Source organism: Schistocerca gregaria, chromosome 5 (assembly GCF_023897955.1).
Source record: "Schistocerca gregaria isolate iqSchGreg1 chromosome 5, iqSchGreg1.2, whole genome shotgun sequence".
Classification (NCBI taxonomy): domain Eukaryota; kingdom Metazoa; phylum Arthropoda; class Insecta; order Orthoptera; family Acrididae; genus Schistocerca; species Schistocerca gregaria.
This window is the reverse complement of record NC_064924.1, coordinates 40394426-40416109: the sequence shown is the minus strand read 5'-3', so window position 1 is coordinate 40416109 and position 21684 is coordinate 40394426. Positions and strand designations below refer to the sequence as shown.

The 21684-nt window shown below is 41.0% G+C and overlaps 1 protein-coding gene across 1 annotated transcript in view; it reads left to right on the top strand.

Annotated features, from left to right (window-relative positions):
• Window positions 1-21684, top strand: part of LOC126272338 (venom dipeptidyl peptidase 4-like) — a 281131-nt gene that overhangs the window by 118070 nt on the left and 141377 nt on the right. Inside the window, exons 6-7 of the mRNA XM_049975126.1 lie at window positions 2088-2275; window positions 15691-15860. Of these exons, the coding sequence (XP_049831083.1) occupies window positions 2088-2275; window positions 15691-15860 (358 nt within the window). The remainder of the gene's footprint in view (window positions 1-2087; window positions 2276-15690; window positions 15861-21684) is intronic.

The following is a 21684-nucleotide window of genomic DNA, read 5'->3' as shown; positions in this document are numbered from 1 at the left end:
GTTTCATTAAAAAAGCTTTTTTCAGCTCATAAAAAATAAAGGTGGAGGGGATGCCCCTCGCCTTCTGCACTTCAGTTTTGTTGCCTGTATTAGAGAAGTGCGTTTCCTCCGTCTCACTCGACTATATACAGAAGATCAAAATAACTTCATGACTGAATCGAGTGTCTCACAAGACATTGAGGTGACAAAAAGGATGGGATAACTACATGCACATGTACAGACGGCAGTAGCGTCGCTTGCACAAGGTACAAAATGGCAGTGCATTGACAGAGCTGGCACATGTTCTCAAGTTTCCCGCATGATTGTGGCCTCAAGGGGCCTCACGGAGGAATTAAAAGCCTCGTAATGGTAGTTGGTGGTAGAGGCATGGGACATTCCATTTCGGAAATCGTTACATAATTCAATGTTTCTTGGTCCACAGTTTCAAGACTTTGCCGGGAATGCTAAATTTCAGGCATCACCTCTCACTATGGACAACGCAGTGACAGAGAGCCTTCAGTTAACGACCGGGAGCAGCGGTGTTTGCGCAGAGTTGTCAGTGCTAACAGACAAACAACCCTGTAAGAAGTTGCCGCAGTAATCAATGTGGGAAATACGACGAACGTATTCGTTAGGACATTTCAGTTAAATTTGATGTTACAAGGCTGTGGCAGCAGACAACCAAAGCGAGTTTGTTCGCTAACAGCACGACATCACCTGCAGCGCCTATCCAGTTATCCTGGCCATATCGGGTGGACCCTAGACTAATGGATAACCGTGGCTTGGTCAAAAGAGTCTAAATTTCAGTTGCTAAAAGCTGATGGGGTGGTTAGTGTGGCGCAGACCTCATGAAGCCGTGGACCCACGTTGTCAACAAGGCACTGTGCAAGCTGGTGGTGTCTTCATAATGATGTACGCAGTGTTTACATGGAGTGGACTGGGTCCTCTGGTCCAACTGAACCGATCATTGATTTGTTTCCAGAATGAAATTTTCACTCTGCAACGGAGTGTGTGCTGATATGTTACTTCCTGGCAGACTAAAACTGTGTACGAGCTGAGACTCGAACTCGGGATGTTTGCCTTAGCAGGGCAGTTGCTCTACCGACTGAGCTACCAGAGAACGACTCAAGACCTGCCTTCACAGCTTTACTTCCACCGGTACCTCGTCTCCTACCTTCCAAACTTACCAGAAGTTCTCCTGAATGAAAGGATATTGCGGAGAGCAGTGTTAGTCTGGCAAGTTTTTGAGAACATCCATAGCAGATGAAGTACTGATGGAAGTAAAGCTGTGAAGACGGGACATGAGTTGTTCTCAGGTAGCTCTGATTGTAGAGCACTTGCCCGCAAGAGGCAAAGTTCCCGATTTCGAGTTTCAGCCGACGCACAGTTTTAATATGGCAGGAAGTTAGGAAATGGTTATGTTCGGTTACTTGGAGATCTTTGGCAGCAAACAATGAAGGATTTTTTATGGATGACAATGCGGCAAATGCCTCAGCAAACAACTATGAAGTTCATTGCTGACCTTACTTGCCATAGAACCTCATTTTAGGACTTCCTCATATTCCAGTCGCTTATACTGTCTAGGGAGAGCTAGTGCCTCGGTGTGCATTTATTAATCTAATCTTTACTCCATTGTTCCTACTGGAGCGATATGTAGGGAACTGCAGTGCATTCATATATTCCTCGCCTAATACTTGTCAAACTTTGCATGTACGCGTTCACAAAATTTATTGTTCAGATGTCTACCAAATCAGGTTTTTTCCGCATTTCCGTGACGCTCTCGCTTCAATCAGACATATCCTTTACAATTCTATTCTTCTTGATACACATATGACATCCAATGATAGTACTGTTTAGTATACGTCACATGCAGATAAACTGCATAAGTGATACGTAAACTGTCACCGATGTAGATTGACTTAATTCTCGCATCAGTACGACACCTTATTTAGATCAGACAGGATATCTGTGCAGCTTTCCTTTAGATAGCACGTCATTGTAGAGGACGACGTTGTCTGCAAAATGTTTGACGCTACTCCTAACGCAACCCAGTTCTTTTGTTCAAGTTACACTGTTTCATTGTTAACATTCGGCAATGGTACTTCCAGCACTACGTACGAAATCTGTGAGGACGGCATGCAGCTAGCCAAATGGGCGCCGGTGGGCAACGCGTTGGCGTTCGTCTACCAGAACAACCTCTTCTATCTGCGTCAGCCAGGAGACAAGCCGACGGCAATCACAGCCGACGGCGTGCCGGGAACGGTCTACAACGGCGCCGCGGACTGGGTGTACGAAGGTGAGTATTGGCAGCAGGACTGTTGTGTCTTCAAGAACATCGGGAACCCCATACGCAGATATTTAAAAATATATCGCTACCGGCCCTCGACATATCCAACAAAGTTATCGAGGTATCGGTAGATCGACGGAAAGAAGCACACATAAACATAACCTTCGCACTTCGTTCTTAATCCAAAATATTACGCCATCTTGCTGTTGTTCGGATTATCAACGAAATGCGAAAGTTATGCTTTTAAGTGTATAAAAATAGCTGCAAGCCGTCCAACGAACTCGCTCACTGTTGTAGACTACATAATCTATACCGAGAAAAACGGCAACAGAAAACACAGAGAATATGCCGAAAAAAGCGACAACAATCTTAAAACCATGCTGTAATGTATAATAAATGAAATTTGAAGAGCTCACTGATGGCGATACTTGTCGCTGAAACTAGCTTGGGGAATAAATAAATTCCAAAAGTGTTTCATATCAACGCGGACTCACAATTTCCATATTGTTATTTGAAACGCGAACTAAATTTAAGAGTTCCAAGATAAAATTCTTGCTACACTATCTGATGGAAAGTATAGTGTTGTCCAAAGTCGACAGTGCCACACCCAAGACAAAGCGATCCTTCAATGCAGTCCGCACTGGTGAATGGGAAATGCTCCTGACGACACGTCCCCTCTCTCTCAGCACCGCACGGCTATCGCACGGATATCGATATAGAGCCAAACACATACTCGCTCTGCCGCAGTTCGTGACCCCCAATGAAGCAGTCCACATTATCTCGTTAGGACACCAATGCTATTCAGGTCTCACGTGCGACTACACTTTTGTAACTGTTCATCTACAGCTACGAGGATACTCCGCAAATCACATTTAAGTGCCTGCTAGAGGGATCATCAAACCTCCTTCACAATGATCTATTATTCCAATCGCGTACATCACACGGAAAGAGTTACTCGTATATATTTCCGTGCGAGCTATGATTTCCCTTATTGTATCATGGTGATCGTTTGTCAATATGCAGATCAGCTTCAACAAAATATTTTCACATTTGCAGGAGAAAGCTGATGATAGGAATATCGTAAGAAGAATACTCCGCAACGAAAAATGCCTTTGATTTAATGACGTCGGTTCCAAATCCATTAGTTCAGTGACACAGTCTCCTCTATTTCACGATGATACAAAACGTGTTGCCCATCTTTGAACTTTTCCAGTACGCTCTGTCAATCGTATCCCTTAAGGATCCCACATTGCACAACAGTTTTCTACAAGAGGGCGGACAAGTGTACTCTAGGAACTCTCTTTAGTAGGTCTGTTACATTTTCTAAGTGTCGTGCCAATAAAACGTAGTTTCTGGCTTGACTTCCCAACAACATTTCCTGTGTGTTGCTTCCAATTTAAGTTGTAATTCGTAGGTATTTAGTTGAATTTACGGCCTTCAGATTTGACTGATTTATCGTATAACGGAAGTTTAGCGGATTCCTATTAGTACTCATGTGGATGACCTCACACTTTTCGTTATTTAGGGCCAATTACCAATTTTAGGGCCATACAAATATCGTTTTGCAATTTGTTTTGATCATCAGCAAACAGCCCAAGACGGCTTCTCAGATTGTCTCCTAAATCCTTTAAAGAAAAAGGAACAGCAAAGGGCCTATAACACTTGTACTTGAATTTGTACTTCTCTAGAAGACTTTGCAATCATGTGCATCAAGTGATTCTTTACTTTTCAAACATAGTTGTTAATTTTCGATACAATGTGCCAATGTAAAGTAAACCACCTTATCGTTCTTCTAGAAAAGTGAACTAGTGGTTCAGATGCTGTAGTCGCGATCAGCCTTCTCCCAGGGCAATCGAAGAACCCAGAGTTATGACTGGACGATTGTAGTTTCATCAGGTCATAACAAAAAGTATCCGGCCTTTCCTGTATAATACAGAATTGTCCTCTATAGATCGCGGGTGGCGGATACACGAGTACAAAAGACTCTGGAAATATTTGCGTTGTCAGTAGAGGAGCAATGACAGCAGAATAGGATGGTCAGAGCAGCTCAGAGACTTCGAATGTGAGCTACTTACTGCGTTTCACCAGAGTGACAAGTCCACGACAGACATCATGTCGACAGTTGCTAATGCGATGGCGAAGAGGAAACGCGAGGGAACAACAGCACTCAAACCAAGACCAGGTAGAACTCATACACCGACAGACAGCGATCGTCGAACACTGCGGAGAATTTGTCAAAATAGCGCATCAAATAAGAAGAAGGAATCGCTCGTGAGTTCCACAATGCTACCAGGTAACTGAATCACTGTGGTGTTTAAAAAGAATGCGAAGCAGTGGTCGATCAGTTTCTCATTAGGCACGCATTTCTGTTAGTGAGTTCTAAGCGACGCTTGAGTTGATGTAAACGACACCGCTGGACAATGGGTGATTGGAAACGAGTGATTTCGACTGGTAAACGGCGCTGTACGCTGTGGCAATACGATAGAAGATTTTGAGTTTGGTGAATGACTGGAGAATGTTAACTGTCATCGTGTGTAGTGTTGTGTCTAGGAATCGTGCACACTCGGTTTGCTAGATAATCAATCAAAATGTATTAGTGAGTTTTATTTCAACAAGACAAGTGCAAATACTTTGATGTGAGAGTTTTTATAGTACTCTACACCTAATCATCCACAAGTACAATTACACAGATGTGTCGCAGGCAAAGGGCGAAATGCAAAATAATCAGTCTTCTTCAGAGTAGACAAACACAAGCAACACTTCTGGTCCTAGCGACTGCAACTGACAAAAGACTGTCGACTGAACTGCAGTGACTGCTGATCACCAACTGAGCTACACAGAGGCTGCTAACGGGGTGGCTGACGCCGAAGCTGCTGTCGAAGTGCGTTGCCACCAGCCGGCCACGGCGCTTTTGTCGTCTCCACCTAGGGACCGCTGCTGTCGCGTTGTAGCCCTGGAGGGAAGTCGGTCAGCATGCGATTGGCTGACCTCTTCTCACAGCCTTCTCTTCTCTGTCGTTCCCGGCTCTAACTTAAGGCTGTAACATGTAGTGCTAACAGTGAAGGGCGGAGGTGGTGGTTTTACAGCTCGAAGGTGTTTTCTCCTGCTTAGGGTGTCGTCACCTTTTCAGGCTCAAGTCCATGTAAATGCCGACGGATATGAACACATTTTACAACATTTTGTACGGCATACAGTAGAGGCACTGTTTGGAGACGAATATTGTTTCAATGTGACGATAAACCGTGTGACAAAGAAGTACCACTTAGCTAATCATTTGTGGACAATAACATTTCTAAAATGGTGTGCCCCACGCAGAATCCCTACCTGAAGGCAGTGGTAAACATTTGGAACAACTTAAAGTGTTGCCTGCGCTCCTGACCCCAGCATTCAACATCACTGCGTTATCTAGTTTCGACTCTTGAAGCATGGTCTGCCATTTCACCACTAAAGTTGACACTTAACTGAAAGTGACCCCATCAGAGTTTAACCCATCTCAAGGATCACACCCCAGTTTTATCTCTTCCAATATGTACCTGGGTGCTGTTGATCACATGATGTACAATGATAAAAACGCACAGAACTCCATTGAGCGTGGTGGAAATCAGAGATAAGATAGCATCAGAATCTGTATTGTTCCAATAGATGCCTGGGTGCTGTAGGTCAAATGATGTACAATGATAAATATGCACAGAACTCCATTGAGCGTGGTGCAAATCAGAGATAAGGTAGCATCAGGATCTGTATTGTTCGTGCCACACTGAAGAGTTTAGATTTGGCTGACTTCAGTTGGTGGAGATTCTGAATTTTCTTGTTTTGATAGTTGACTGTTTAAGCAGGTGTAGTTCTAGACCCTTTCACTCACTGACAACGTTCGCTGGAAGCAAATAAAATGTAGTATTACAAATTTTCTCAACGATTGTTCTCATGTTGATCGAATAAATATTTCATATACTGATAAAAATATTTACATTGTCCATTAAGCAACAAAAACTTCGTTCATCACATCTAACAAAGGAAAATTTTTTTACGAGCCCAGAATTTAGAATGACAGTTTAATTCCTCTGTTTCACGCAGATTACAGCCACTGTTCTATCTTCCAGCGTTATTTCTTCGAACGGAACATTTCGGCAGCCATGGGCATCGATTCATGGTGCATTCACATCACACCCGCACAGATACTTCCCTCACGATCACAGTCCCATCCTCAAGACCCATTTCGTGCACATTGCACAGTTAGTCCACACAGTAGTTGTGCTCTCATATATAACACTTATCATTTTTTTGTTAGCGAGTATAATTTGTCAGTAAGGAATTCGTAGGAAAACACATCCCTCTTCCGAAGTGATTATGTAAAATGGTTCAAATGGCTCTGAGCACTATGGGACTTAACATCTATGGTCATCAGCCCCGTAGAACTTAGAACTACTTAAACCTAACTAACCTAAGGACAACACTCAACACCCAGCCATCACTGTAAAGAATTCGCGTTAGTATTTTACAGCTTTGACTTATTAAACAGATTGTTCGGTAATTTACACATCTGTCAGCACTTGCTTTCTTTGGGATTGGAATTATTATATTCTTCTTGAAGTCTGAGGGTATTTCACCTGTCTCATACATCTTGCTCACCAGCTGGTAGAGTTTTGTCATGACTGGCTCTCCTTAGGCCGTCAGTAGTTCTAATGGAATGTTGTGTACTCCCGGGGCCTTGTTTCGACCCAGGTCTTTCAGTGCTCTGTCAAACTCTTCACGCAGTATCATATCTCCCATTTCGTCTTCATCTACATCCTCTTCCATTTCCATAATATTGTCCTCAAGTACATTGCCCTTGTATAAACCTTCTATATACTCCTTCCACCTTTCTGCCTTCCCTTGTTTGCTTAGAACTCGGTTGCCATCTGAGCTCTAGATATTCATACACGTGGTTCTCTTCTCTCCAAAGGTCTCTTTAATTTTCCTGTAGACAGTATCTATCTTATCCCTAGTGAGATAAGCTTCTACATCCTTACATTTATCCTCTAGCCATCCCTGCTTAGCCATTTTGCACTTCCTGTCGATCTCATTTTGGAGACGTTTGTATTCCTTTTTGCCTGCTTCATTTACTGCATTTTTATATTTTCTCCTTTACAGGGAAATTTGTGTTTGTTTCACCTTGAGACAACTAAATATATCGAAAACAGCATACCCCCCCCCATTTTTATTGCATATTTGGATTCTACGCCAAATGTATGTACGATTTACTCAAACCATTGTTTTCTGTTCGTGGTAGTTGGCGTTGTAATGACAAATATCAAATGTGCCTGTTTTTTCAATTAAGATCTGACGCATTTGATTATCCATTTGTTTACAATGCGAGTTGTAACAGTTGATATCTACATTCGAAATTTTAGTGTTGCAAATTTTACTGTTCAGTGCTATATCGTTAGACGTTACGATTACCAGTTAGAAAATAAGTCTAGCGTGATCCAAGAACAACAAGGTGGATACAGTAGTTTCCTGTTCGCAGGATGCTTGATATCGGCGAGTCCTCTTACCTCTCGTCATTGGGATGCTTGATTTCGGAGGGTATCCAAAGCAGGAGCGCCTGTCATCATTATCTCCTGGATATTCTACCTTACTCCCACTGTTGTGGTTTCTATTATGCAGGTTAACGCGGCTGGAGTGAATCGCACACTGAAATCAGTCACACTGTTAAGCAATCTAAATTATGCGTACCTATGGTTTTGAGACTCACGACAATCAAACCCGTATGGAACAGAAAACTAAGCTACCATAAAAGTAGCTTATTTGCCAGAAATGTCAGTGTCTAGACGTATTATTTATACACATTTGCAACAATAAATTAGCGTTTAAGCATCAGTATAAATTGTTAGATCACACTGGTTTACATGTACATATTGAATGAAATGCAGAATCAAATAAAATAACGGTTTGAGTCCGAATATGCGATAAACTGGGATGTTCCCACTTGAATACACAAAATTGGCCCTATCGGACACAGGTGCAGTGGTTAGAAGGCGGCCAGTTGTAGCATAAACAGATGTCCTCTTCACTAATATTAACTTTACAACTAGAACTCTCTTCGTACAACGCATCATTTTCGAGATATCTCAAGTTGCCTCAAGTTAAAGCAGACACTCCATTTTCAGCTCCTCCCTTTTCTCAACATATGGGTAGGTCCTGCATCCTTGGTACGGCTATCATATTACATTATTAGTGTACAGCGTCCTATCTAAAAATCATACCTCTCTCCTCAATACATACTTACTATACTGAGATGTCCTTACTCCTGTTTCACCAATATACGCTCCTGGCTGCACAGTTAAATCTAATATCTGTCTACTAAGTACTCAATTTTACTACCTCGTCCAGAAATCTTTGAAACCAGTTTATAAGTTTGTTTATTTAGCTGGAATCTGTTGCCATTAAATTACTTTTTAACCTATCATATTAAGTTGCTTTACCTTAATCCTATTTTTGATGCTGTTTGCATAATTTTGTTTTAATATGACATTCATGTTAGCATTTCAAAGATCATGTTCTCATCAAGAGACTTGCCACATTTTTCCCTTGTCAAAGTGACATGGTTAACACTCTCAAACAGAAACAGCACTGCTGTGTACCACAAAAAATTCTAATTAGTGGAATAGTAGGTGGTAATGCTGTGTAGTTAAGGCAACATTTCACTGTCATCTCATAATCTTTGCTAATTCCCAAAAACCTGGAAATTCAGAATGTGATGGAAAAGAACAGTTGTCACAATGAGGATTGTTGAATGTAAAAGAAGGGGAAGATAGAACTGGTATTAAAAACTGGAAAATAAGAAAGGGAACAAAAGATAAGGAATGTTGACACTAAAGAAGAATACAGAGAGAGACCATTCACCACCACAATCACCACCTCTTACAGGCCCACAGACCCTGAGAAGTGGTCGCAGCACCCTGCTGTTTTGGGCCAGTGTGGAGTACCTACTGTTGAGGCTTTGTTAAAATGGTCAAAAAAATTTACTATACCGCCTTACGTACTTTCCTTAAATATGCTGAGAGCTTATTACATCAAGACTGCAGCTGTAAATAATGCGAAGGGAACAATCGACGAGAGAAAAAGAGTTATTGCATGTAGGACATAGTAAACGATATGCTTCATTCATATCTGTTAGCAGTTCCTCAATAAACTGAGAAATGGCCTCCTTATCTAAAATTTAAAGTTAGTGCTAATGGCAACTATATCAGGATGTGTGCATGCAGTAGTTCCAAAGCAGGTATATGTGAAATTTAACACGTAAATAATGTTAAGTTGTGTCACTTAGCATAGCTCAATTTATGTGATAAAGTTGTAGACGTGTTAAGGGCCATCAGTAACACTGTTAATGTGTTGTAATTTTTTTTCTGCGTCATCTACATCTACATGACTACTCTGCAATTCACATTTAAGTGCTTGGCAGAGGGTTCATCGAACCACAATCATACTATCTCTCTACTATTCCACTCCCGAACAGCGAGCGGGAAAAACGAACACCTAAACCTTTCTGTTCGAGCTCTGATTTCTCTTATTTTATTTTGATGATCATTCCTACCTATGTAGGTTGGGCTCAACAAAATATTTTCGCATTCGGAAGAGAAAGTTGGTGACTGAAATTTCGTAAAAAGGTCTCGCCGCGACGAAAAACGTCTATGCTGTAATGACTTCCATCCCAACTCGTGTATCATATCTGCTACACTCTCTCCCCTATAACGTGATAATATAAAACGAGCTGCCCTTTTTTGCACCCTTTCGATGTCCTCCGTCAATCCCACCTGGTAAGGATCCCACACCGCGCAGCAATATTCTAACAGAGGACGAACGAGTGTAGTGTAAGCTGTCTCTTTAGTGGACTTGTTGCATCTTCTAAGTGTCCTGCCAATGAAACGCAACCTTTTGCTCGCCTTCACGACAATGTTATCTATGTGGTCCTTCCAAATGAAGTTGTTCGTAATTTTAACACCCAGGTACTTAGTTGAATTGACAGCCTTGAGAATTGTACTATTTATCGAGTAATCGAATTCCAACGGATTTCTTTTGGAACTCATGTGGATCATCTCACACTTTTCGTTATTTAGCGTCAACTGCCACCTGACACACCATACAGTAATCTTTTCTAAATCGCTTTGTAATTGATACTGGTTTTTCCTATGATAATCTTATATTGCACTGAACCATATATTGAGTTTTGAGTTCATTAGAATGTATTACTGCAAACATTATTAATGCAGATATTAGTTGCAGAAAATTGAACAAAATTTGGACCTGTCCAGTTAGTATTTTTGTGAAGTTTTGCAGGGAAGCTTTGTTAATTTGTGAGCAAGTAAACAGTAGTAGAACAATGCTAAATTATGTTACATGCACTCAATCTGCAAAGTAAACAGTGTCAAGCGCTCACTGATCAATTTTTAAGAATAAATATTTGGGTAGAATTTAGCATTTTAAAAGCATTTAGTTACACTAAATCAGAGGGTTCACAGGCTTCCTAGTACAATGGATCGCAAACCCTTTGCTGTGACTGTGTAAGGGTCACAAGCTCAAATATATCATGCAATGAGACAAGTTATTACTCTGCACTGGGATCCTCCTGACTCAATGCCAGGCACACTTGGTTTCAGAGAACTAAGATCTACAAGAGCCCCCACTGTCCATTTCAGAAGGGAATGAAAGATGAGTGAAAAAAAAAGAAAATGTATAGGAAAGCCAGTGAGAGGTGGGATGCCATCACATCAATGGCACGTTGTATGTGGCTAAGGGGCCACAGTCTGTGCATCTATGCTGCACTCACACTGCATGTGCTTCAAATATTTTGTTTATGAGAATTTCTTGAAATTTCACTGCAAAATTTTTCAAAACAAGCAACTACTCCCTTATAATTATTTGCAGCTCAGGCCTTAAAATATTGTATTTGTATTTGTCGAAATACTCACTAGTCTTTCATCATATCGCAATTAGGATGATAAATTTTGACCAACACTGTTTCATCCACATTCACATCATTGTTTACTTTGTTCTGGGCCTCTTTATTTAATTCTTCTTTCACATGTATAATTTACCATTGTGTTGAATTATGTCTTCTGATTATTTTCATGATAAAATTCCTATTTAATACCTCCACTGGCAAAAGACCAGGTAATTTGTTAAAATAACTCGCAGTTCAGGTATCAGTAGCGCCTAGGAATTATGTTGGCTAAAAACCATATGTGTGATGAAGTTGTCTAATTTCCTTAATTGCTCTTTCAGATGGATTAGATTTTGATGGTATTTAGAAATTGTAATAAGACTTGCTGTTTCCTGAGCTAAGTCTTTTTTTCAGTTGTTCCTTATAAATGTTGTATCAGTGTCTGTAATAAAGTTCTTGATTCACCAATGTCTATAAATATTTTAAACAGTTTGCTACTTCTATAATATTTCCTGATATAAAATGATACAATATGACATTCTTTCACTAAAACTCAACTCCAGCAAATTAAATGTCATATCTTCTGTAGATTTTGCTAAAGGTCCAAATAAATCTGCAGCTGTCAAATCATTTAATGTTTTTCATACTATAGAATACTTCATGAAATTAAATTTATACTAAAACCCAGAAATCCTAAAAATGTTTAGCGTTCTTTGATTTCGAATAATTTTTTATAGTGTGTATGCTTCCTGGATCAGTTTGTATTCCATTAATTCGTATAATAGGGCACAATAACACCAATTCTTGTCTTTCAAAATGGGACTGGAAAGTCTGATTGTATTTCCTTCTCCTATTACGAGATTGAAGTTCTTATTAACAACATAAAATGATGCTCCAAAGTCTTAGAAACTTGTAGTAGATCGTCTACATGACTTCCTAGTTCTTGTACCAATTCGTTTTCCACAATGTTTTCTAAAGCATGAATAAAAGCTACTATACATACGGAGTGTGGGTAATAGTAGAAAAGATAATATTTATCAACAAATAAGGAAGCTGTATATGGTCTTTATTCTTTGACTAATGGGACTTGCTGATAAGCAGCCTTTAGGACCAGTGAGCTACAGAATTCCTTTTTCTCAAACTTTGACAGTAATTCTTTTATAGCTGCAGGTCTATCCCATTCGGTTTTTACATGTCTATTCAACGTCCGTACATCCAAAACTAAGTGAATTCCACTTCCACGATTCATAATGACTATTAATGGCTTATTATGGACACAAAGACTATGTTCTGTTATGGTTATCAACTAATTTTTGCATTCTTCTCTAACCGTTTCATAGTTATAGGACAGAGTAAACAAAAGAAAGGGTTACCTGCTTTATCTTAAACTTACTTACATATTCTTCAATTACACCTGGTTTAACGGAATACATGTCTGTTTTTTATTGAAAAAAATTCCCTAACTCACCCTTGTTCTCAGTATATGCGATTCTTGCTGTTTTAATTAAATGTTTTTTCGATAGAACTTGTTTAACTTTTTCTTGTTCATCTACCTTAATAATTTCAGCACACGCTACTACAAGGATATGATTCACTAACTTCCTTTCTTCTTTGAACTGATAATTTTTTCTGAAGGGTATACTAGCTTGCTTATCTATTGTGCAAGCAGTACTTTTCCTGTTGAAATCTGATAACTTTGTTCATTAGCCAATCTGAACTTAACAGTACATAAAGGTTTAAATTCGGTCTTACTATTGTTACAGTCGCCGGAATATAGTGTTCCAATGGTATTTCAAAGTTCGTATATGACTGACTTCAATCAGCATAGTTGGATATCATTCTACTGTTCTCAGACTTCGTCATTGCCCATAGTTTTGAATGCAAGCAAGCTAAAACCTCTTGTTATCATAAATATATTTTCTTTCAAAAATTGCACTCGTACTTTCCTTATAAAGGAAGTCGCAGGAGGAGTGGGCAATCTTCAAAAGTGTGATGGGAATGATCATTCGAAGCAAAAAGTCTAGTAAACATGGGCTCTAAACTAGGTACTTCATAGTTATGGGCACCTGTCCATCTTCTCTACTGTGAAACAAATTTCTTCTATTGAACACTTGTTCAGCTCTTAAGATAGACATTTTAGAGCCCATGTTGATTAGACTTTCTTACTTCAGATGATTGTTCTTGTTATATGTTTGAATACTGACCATTCGTAGTGAGACACCGTGTGTATGTTCCACATCTTGTTCAAAGCCCGTTTACAGTGCTTATCAAATAACAAGAGACTTCAGTCCTCATAGGAAACTGGGAAATACTAGTAAAACGTTCGGAATTCAGAATGATAGAGACATCATTTGTTTTATAAGATTACAGCCACTTCTGCGTCTTCCATAATGACCTTTAATAGGTGTCGGTATACCTTTCATTGTGCACAGTGACAGAAGTGTACAGAATTCCATTAAGCGTGGCGGAAATCAGAGGAACAATTGCACCAGGGTTCTGATATTGACTGAGCGTTTACCTTCCTACTGCGGTGTCCTGAGAAGCGTGAACCTGGCAGCGAATGTAGGGGTTCGCCTTTATTGGAGAGAATCTTCTGCCCAAGATTGCCTGTCTAGAAGTGACATCACTCGAAAGCCGTTGGCATTTCTTACTACATTTTGAAGGTAAGACCGCTTTAGCTGTAAGGTCTTTGCTTATAGGAACTTGCGGGTTCGCAGCAATTTAGCTGCATCTTCAGGTGAAAGAATATCATGTTCCTATATAAAAACGAGAATGGGAAGACATAGCGTTCATAATCGGCAAATTTTCGCAAAGTAGCGGACTGCAGAAATAAAATCACGTAGAACTCTCCTGTGATACATCTGTAATCTTTTCTGGTGAGCTAGCGGAGTCTCCATATGCCGAAATGGTGATTAAAACCCAGACCGCATATAATAATCTACTGCCTAATGCAAAATTTGTGCAGTTAAAGGAACTCCATTTGCCAACAGCAGGCGTGCGCTCACGGGATTGTGTACTAAACAGGCAGTGTGTAAGGACGCAACAGCTTAAAATAGCCGCGCCCACCCTCTCAAGCCAGTAACTCAGTTGGTCTGCTATGCATGCTTCTACATAAGATAACTAAAGAAGAATTTCGTCTCTGTTTCGCCTCCTGGTAAGTTGGATTTTGTTTCAGGCCTGTGACTGTGCTATCTTTGTACTCTCCACAGAGTTTTAACGTAATCCTACACCGTCAGTCCCCGTTCCAAGAAGAGACTCACCCCGACATGCAATCAAGGGCCATATGTCACCATACGGTCCTCTATCATATCGCTTGGGTACATCGTTGACTGATTTAATGCCTTATCTTTCAACATTTATTTCCTCATTAATACACATTCAGATGTACGGTAACGAGTCAAAATACACATGTTTAAAAAAAATTGAACACCTAGAACAACTAGAGATAGAACATGCATTTTTACAGGATGTGTACAATAGTATGTTTTGCAGAAATAAGCATTTGTCACCTCGGCTTAGCGTATGTGCTGTTGGCACTTCTCCGCCTACCTCAGGCGAAAGTGCAGATACATGATAGACGGCAATTGCGTATGTAACGACCTCAGTAGAGGTAGAAATAGCATCAGATAATTTTTCCCGAAAAATTCAGGTTCTATTTGTTTGAAAATGATGGCCATATTTTATTTCGCCACAGACAGCGCGGGCGGCATCGCAGTGATGGCATTCGCACAAGACATACAGTGCCACCTCAAGGTCTTATGGTGTGGGGTGATGTTAGGTACATCCAAAAACCACAGATGACGCGTGTCTATGACACTGTGACCAGCGTGATGTACGTAAATAACATACTGCGATCCATAGCCACACCCTAGATCCCATTTTCCAGCAAGAGTATGCACGACACCATGTTGGTGCGCGAATCCGTGCCTTCTTGGTGCCTCAGGATGTCATACTTTCGCCGTGACCTGCCAGTTCACCTGACTTGTCACCGATCCAAAATATGAGATATGTGGTGAAAATATGGCTGCAGCCTTGTGACCTAATGCCAACCACCACAGGTGTACTATGGAACCAGGTGAAACAGCGAGGATGGCTGTACCACACGACGCCATACCCGCCTTACACACGGTGATGCCATCACGTATGGAAAAAGTTACCAGGGCCCATGACTACACTGTGCCTACTGGGCAACAAAACACTTGCTGAACCCAGGTAACTGAAGTGATCATCATTTCTGCAGAACATACTAATGTACATATCCTGTGAATATGAACGCCCAATCTCTTGTCGTTCAAGGTGTCCTGGCTTTTTTTTTCTAAACACGAGTATATTTTTCATTTCACTGTCGCTATCTCAGTTGCCATAGCTGAGAGAAGCTGCGCGATAAACAGGTCGACACAGAAGGTGCCTGACTGCAGGAAGTGAGTAAGCCAAACAAAGTTGCCGGTGTTACGCCGGCCGCCACATGCAGTGGTTACCACGTGCGTTGTTGTGTCTGCAGAGGAGGTGCTGGCCTCAGACTCGGCGCTGTGGTGGTCTCCAGACGGATCGCGGGTGGCGTTCGCCCACTTTGACGACTCCAGGGTGCACAACGCCAGCTACATGCACTACGGCCACCCGGGCAGGATGGAGGACCAGTATTCGCAGGTCGTCACTCTCCGCTACCCCAAGGTACGTCTGTCCTCTCCTGCTACATTAGAGGTTTCATTTGAAACAATCGATTTCCATAGCTGTAGCATTAGGTTGCTCACAGTTATTCCCATATTATAAGGGGCAGTTAAGTGAAAACGAGACATATGTTAAAAGTAACTTCATTATTTCAAAAGTGTTCATAAATTTATTCTCCTATAAGACCAGATTGTCACTCATCACGGAAAAATGTTGGTAGACACACAAGTTCCCAAGGTTGTTTCGAGTATACTGCAGAAGTTTCACTGGGAAGCCCTCACACATCCCCAATACAGTTCCGATCTCTCCCGATGCGATTTCCATATTGTTGAGCCCGCGAAGAAAGACATTTGTGGCCATCATATTGAAGCAGACGGCGGCGGCTGCGACGAATTCGACAATGAAACGAACAATGCAGTTGCTGCCCCCACTGTAGCAGAACACATCACGATCTGTGTGTACACCTATTTATTTGGCTACTCGAGTGGCTAACTGGGTTAAACGCTGGACAGTTTCGAACATTTAAAATTTCATATTCGACAAGACACTGTAAACTACAATGAATTTTTCCAAAAATGGAACAATAATTTACTGTGTATAGATGTCGCTTCTGAAGTACATATTTAAAAGAGTAAAAGTTAAAAGGAATCGGATGACGCCAGTGTAGAAAAACTTTACAAGATCCAGAATATAGTAATTTATTTTTGTTGGATGTTTCGTTTCGCACACAATTGAGGTAAATAAAATGTTTCAGTCCCCTCAGTTAAGTATTAAACATTTACTACTGCAAATATTTCTACATCACTTTATCCGTGTGCAAAAACTGTTTTATTTTCTTGGCACCAAAACGTATTTCGCCTCAAGTCCTTAATGTGCCTATTCTACGACAGACTAATACGAAAAAAGAAATATTAAACGCAATGACGATGCCACAGTAGGTGCGGAAGACATTTGAGTGGGCAGAATATATTTGTTCTATGAATGACGTGAACATTATTTACAAATTTAAAAAAATATATTAATTTTGGTTTGAGAACCTATTTTCACGTGGCATCTCAAATACAATTTTGTGGGTGAGACATGAGTGAGTAGTCACTATACCTTACGCTACTGTAGACCCGGCGTGGGCGGCCTTTGGTGACCCACGTGCCTGATTCACGCACTAACTGAAGTTCGCGGACCACTTCGTCACGTGATGGGACAGCAGTAATCTCAGCACCTGAAGTCAAAACTATAGCGTCCGTGACGTTAATATTCATGGGGTAATGCATTACAACCGTTTTCCAACATGCCATACCAACAAGTTGTGCCTCAAAACACACATCTCCAAGAGTACATACATTTTGTGGTCACCACATTTCAGATATTTACATTTATTTACGCGTTATGAACATCGTTTCTTTACTAACGGCGTTTTGCAGTAGCTGCCTTAAAAACTTCTGTTGCATAGTTATGCAGCAACCCCCCCCTCTCTCTCTCTCCCACCCACGAATTTCTACCATGAGCCAGACTGAAACCAATCAGAGGCCAGGTTTCCAGTTGCCAACCCCTGCATTATACCACACTAGTTCACTTTTATTCAGTATTGGAAATTTTACATATAGTAGTAGCAGGGTAACACAGGTGCTAATGAGTTTTCTTAGTGAGGGTTGCATATATTCAGGGGAACTTAATTATGATCCCTCATCTCCCATTAACCTATTGTTTTAATAAGTGATCTATGATCCCCTGGGGATAATCAGTTCTTCTAACCAACATCCTTTTCCTCCTCCTCCTCCTCCTCCTACTACTACTACTACTACTACATTCCTCTGGAAAATCCCCAACCCTTTTCTCCTCTACCAACACACACACTTTCAATATCAAATTAATTGACTGGTTAATTAAATGACTACTTAATTAAATCGAGCAACTAATTAACACATCCTTCTCTGGGAAATCCCGCAGCTGAGCCCCCAGATCCCCCACTCTCCCTCCCATTAATTTGCGGGAAAAGGACTCAGTCTGTGATGGAGAGGAAGGATCTCATGATACAAATTTGAAGTCAATTACATAACAGTTGATATACTGTTAATTTATGAAATTCAATTTTCAGGCTTTGAATCTCTCTATCTGGTGGAAAAAGCTCATCACAAACTACTACAAGACCTAATTACGTAAATACGCTGCTGCACATGGAATTTCTGAAGAAGAGAAATTTGTTGACATCAAGTATTCCTTTGTCAGCAATTCCTTTCTGAAAGTATTTGTATCGAGCGTAGCAATGTATGCATGTGAAACATGACGATAAACAGTTTAGACTAGAGGAGAATTGAAGCTTTTGAAATGTGGTGGTACAGAAGAACGCTGAAGAGTAGATGGGTAGAACACATAACTAATGATGAGGTACTGAAGAGAATTGGGAAAGGAAATTTGTGGCAGAACCTGACTAGAAGAAGGGATAGGTTGGTACGACACATTTTGAGACATCAAGGGATCACCAATTTAGTACTAGAGGGAAGTGCGTGGAGGAGGGGGGGGGGGGGGGGGATAAAAGTTATAGAGGAAGGCCAAGAGAAGAATGCAGAAATGCAGAAGATTTAAAAGGACATAGGTTGCTTTACTGAGTGTGTGGAGGGGGGGGGGGGGGGGATAAAAGTAATAGAGGAAGGCCAAGAGACGAATGCAGAAATGCAGAAGATTCAAAAGGACATAGGTTGCTGTACTTAACTTAGAGATTAGGAGGCTTGCACAAGACAGCTTAGCATGGAGAGCTGCGCCAAACCAGTCTACGGAGTAAAGTCAACAACTTACTGATATCCTGATATTTTCAGGCCTGTAAGATGCTTTCATTAAAACTTCATCCTTAAACGAGCTAATTTTCGATACAGAAAAACGTCTTTCCTACAGATAAACAATGGTGTCACTGCATGTTGTGTATTCAGTGTGGCCAACTTTAGCAGAAATTTTCAGATGGAGATTTCAACACAGTAAGCCCAAAGGTTTTGTACATTCAGATTTTCGCTAGCTTTAAGAGGAATATCGAATCAGTAGCTTCACGGACATGCAACAATCAATGCCGTGGCTGGCACAAACAGTTGGCTGCAATACACAGACTGCTCAACGAATGGTGATAAACAAGCTCAGGATAACAGCGTGTGTAGACAGGTATCCTTCCATGACCACACCAGAGGTGATCACACTATTATTCCACTGGATCTCACGAGTGTTAACAGCTGAAATCCAAACAAAGGTTGCAGGCAGAATTAGGGACACTAGAGGTGTCTGTTCCGTCAGACATACCTGATAAACCAGACAGTGCTCAGTCTATAATTTCATGGGCGCGACGGTTATTTGATGAAAAGTTTCAGTGCGTAGGCAGAATCAAGGTTCGAAGTCCTACGGCATTTAGAAATCGGTGAGTAGGAGGTTAGGGGGGGGAGGTCAAAACTGTGTGGCGACAGAGAAGCTGGGAATTTGGAATTGACAGAAAGGGTGTCCGGATGGCCGAGGTGGTTAAGGTAAGTGTTGTATAAAAAAGTAGGGAATCCGGTTTCACGTCCTCGTCCGGCACAGATTTTCAATTCTCGCTGCTACATTACCACAATGCCCTGTACAGCTGGGAGATTCATCTACAAACAGAATGTTACTATGAACCATAAGGAACAAGAAACTGGAAGCTGGCTTAGGATTCTGATTTTCCATGTGTTCATTAAGACTGACAGCATACTACAGGCAGATTTTCATGGTGCAGAGCCATAGTCAGCTGGGACTAACAGGTATTCTGAGATGCTCAGCGATGAGTCTTACTTCTCTCTGTAGTGACCAGACAGATGTCATCGTGTCCCTAGACGACCTGGCAAAAGTCTCAAAACGCGATGCTTATCGAGATCCATACCTCTCTTACGTATTATGCTGTGGAGAGCGACATGATACGGTAACAGGACTGATTTTGTAATTGTTAAAATGATGTTGAATGTTCATGAACACGTGACAAGAATGTTAAATTCTGCTCATAAGCTTTTCATGACCATGATACCAAATAAAATATTCCAGCAAGACCCTACACTGCAGATCGTACCGAATCAGCCTGCTCAGTCCTTTGATTTGTCACTCACAAAGCGTGCCTGGAATGCCAAGGAACGTATAATTTCACACTGGCCTCTAGCCAACAGTTTTCATGAACTGGCATAGTATGAATTTCAGATACGGCAAGCAATTCATCATGATACTATCAGGAGGGTGACTGCTTCCCTGCCGCAACGAATAGTAGAAGTGAATTCTTCGTTGCTCGGGTCACATCTCATGCTGATATTGATCTTGAATGAAAGTTTTATCGGTCCAGGCACGATAGCACTAATATGAACAAATATCTACGCACCAAAATACAATAATTCAGAGGGTTACAACACGACTTTTATTGATTGTAGAGAAAAGGTCAATAGTTTCGGATAGCCCTTGACCCACGACTATTTGGTTACCTATCGAAGCAACGGGCATACAGTAGCTATCCAACTGTACAGGTTCAAAATTTAAACATTATTCTCTTCATCCAGCCCACGGAAATTAAGCAAAACATTTGGTTCTTTCACATTAGATATGGTCAAGGGTGCAGCTTAGGTACCCTATAAAAGCACTATTTGTTCATGGGCCACTGTACAGAAAACCCCGGAAAACCATGGCTTTTTTGATACATACAGCGCCAATTGTGGGGATGGCCACATCTATAATTTTTATTCATAGCAGGTTTTCGAAATTTTTACCATGTGTTCTTAAGATGATATTTAGAACCTCGTGATCATAATCTGTCACCGAGGTTCAAGGCCCATCGCCAGGTTTCTGAGGTCACCAAAGTATGTTTGCAGGATTTTTTCATCAATAAAACTTTGACGCGCGAGACGATCGTTACGTGAAGTTTCCATCAAATGCCACTCTTTCGTCATCGTACTTCTAACAGGTGTTCATATATTCACAGAGTGGTACTACAGTGACAAAACATGGGCTAAAAGGTGTCTTAATATGCCGGAAAAAAATTTAAAATGACTGCCAGATATTTTCTAAAACTAGGACTGCAAATTCAGTAAAATATATCGAATAACATTTTTACTGTTTTAGGATAGAAATCATAAGCTGGGCGTTTCTGATGAACTGTGATCGATGAGGAAAGTACCCACAGCCGGCCGGTGTGGCCGTGCGGTTCTGGCGCTTCAGTCTGGAACCGCGTGACCGCTCCGGTTGCAGGTTCGAATCCTGCCTCGGGCATGGATGTGTGTGATGTCCTTAGGTTAGGTTAGGTTTAATTAGTTCTAAGTTCTAGGCGATTGATGACCTCAGAAGTTAAGTCGCATAGTGCTCAGAGCCATTTTTTTAAAAGTACCCACAAAAAATGTAAAGCAAACGATTTCGACTTAACCTTCCATTATCTGTACTAATTTGGTATTGATCTGTGTCAAATAACGTAAATGTGTTGAAGTACATAAACCTCACTGTTTTACTGGCCACAGAAATCATTTTATAGAACCAGCTGCCTCAATCCTCATTCTGCCGTCCTAAAAAATAAATAAATAAATAATAATATTTGCCGTGCGAACACATTTTTGATTTTGGGGGGTGAAAGAGAGCAGCAGAGAGATAGTGCCAATGGGAGAAAAAGAAAGAAGAGACAGTAAAACGAAAAAGACAGACGACTAGGGACCATGGGGGAGGGAGATGTTTGGACTTCACAAACCGGCGAATTTGAACACGCAGATATACAGGTCGCATTTTGGACCGAAATTTTAAACACGTGGTTGTAGGCGAAAATGTAAGTTGGACACTCCACAATTTTTGAATTGCCGAGGTATAGAGG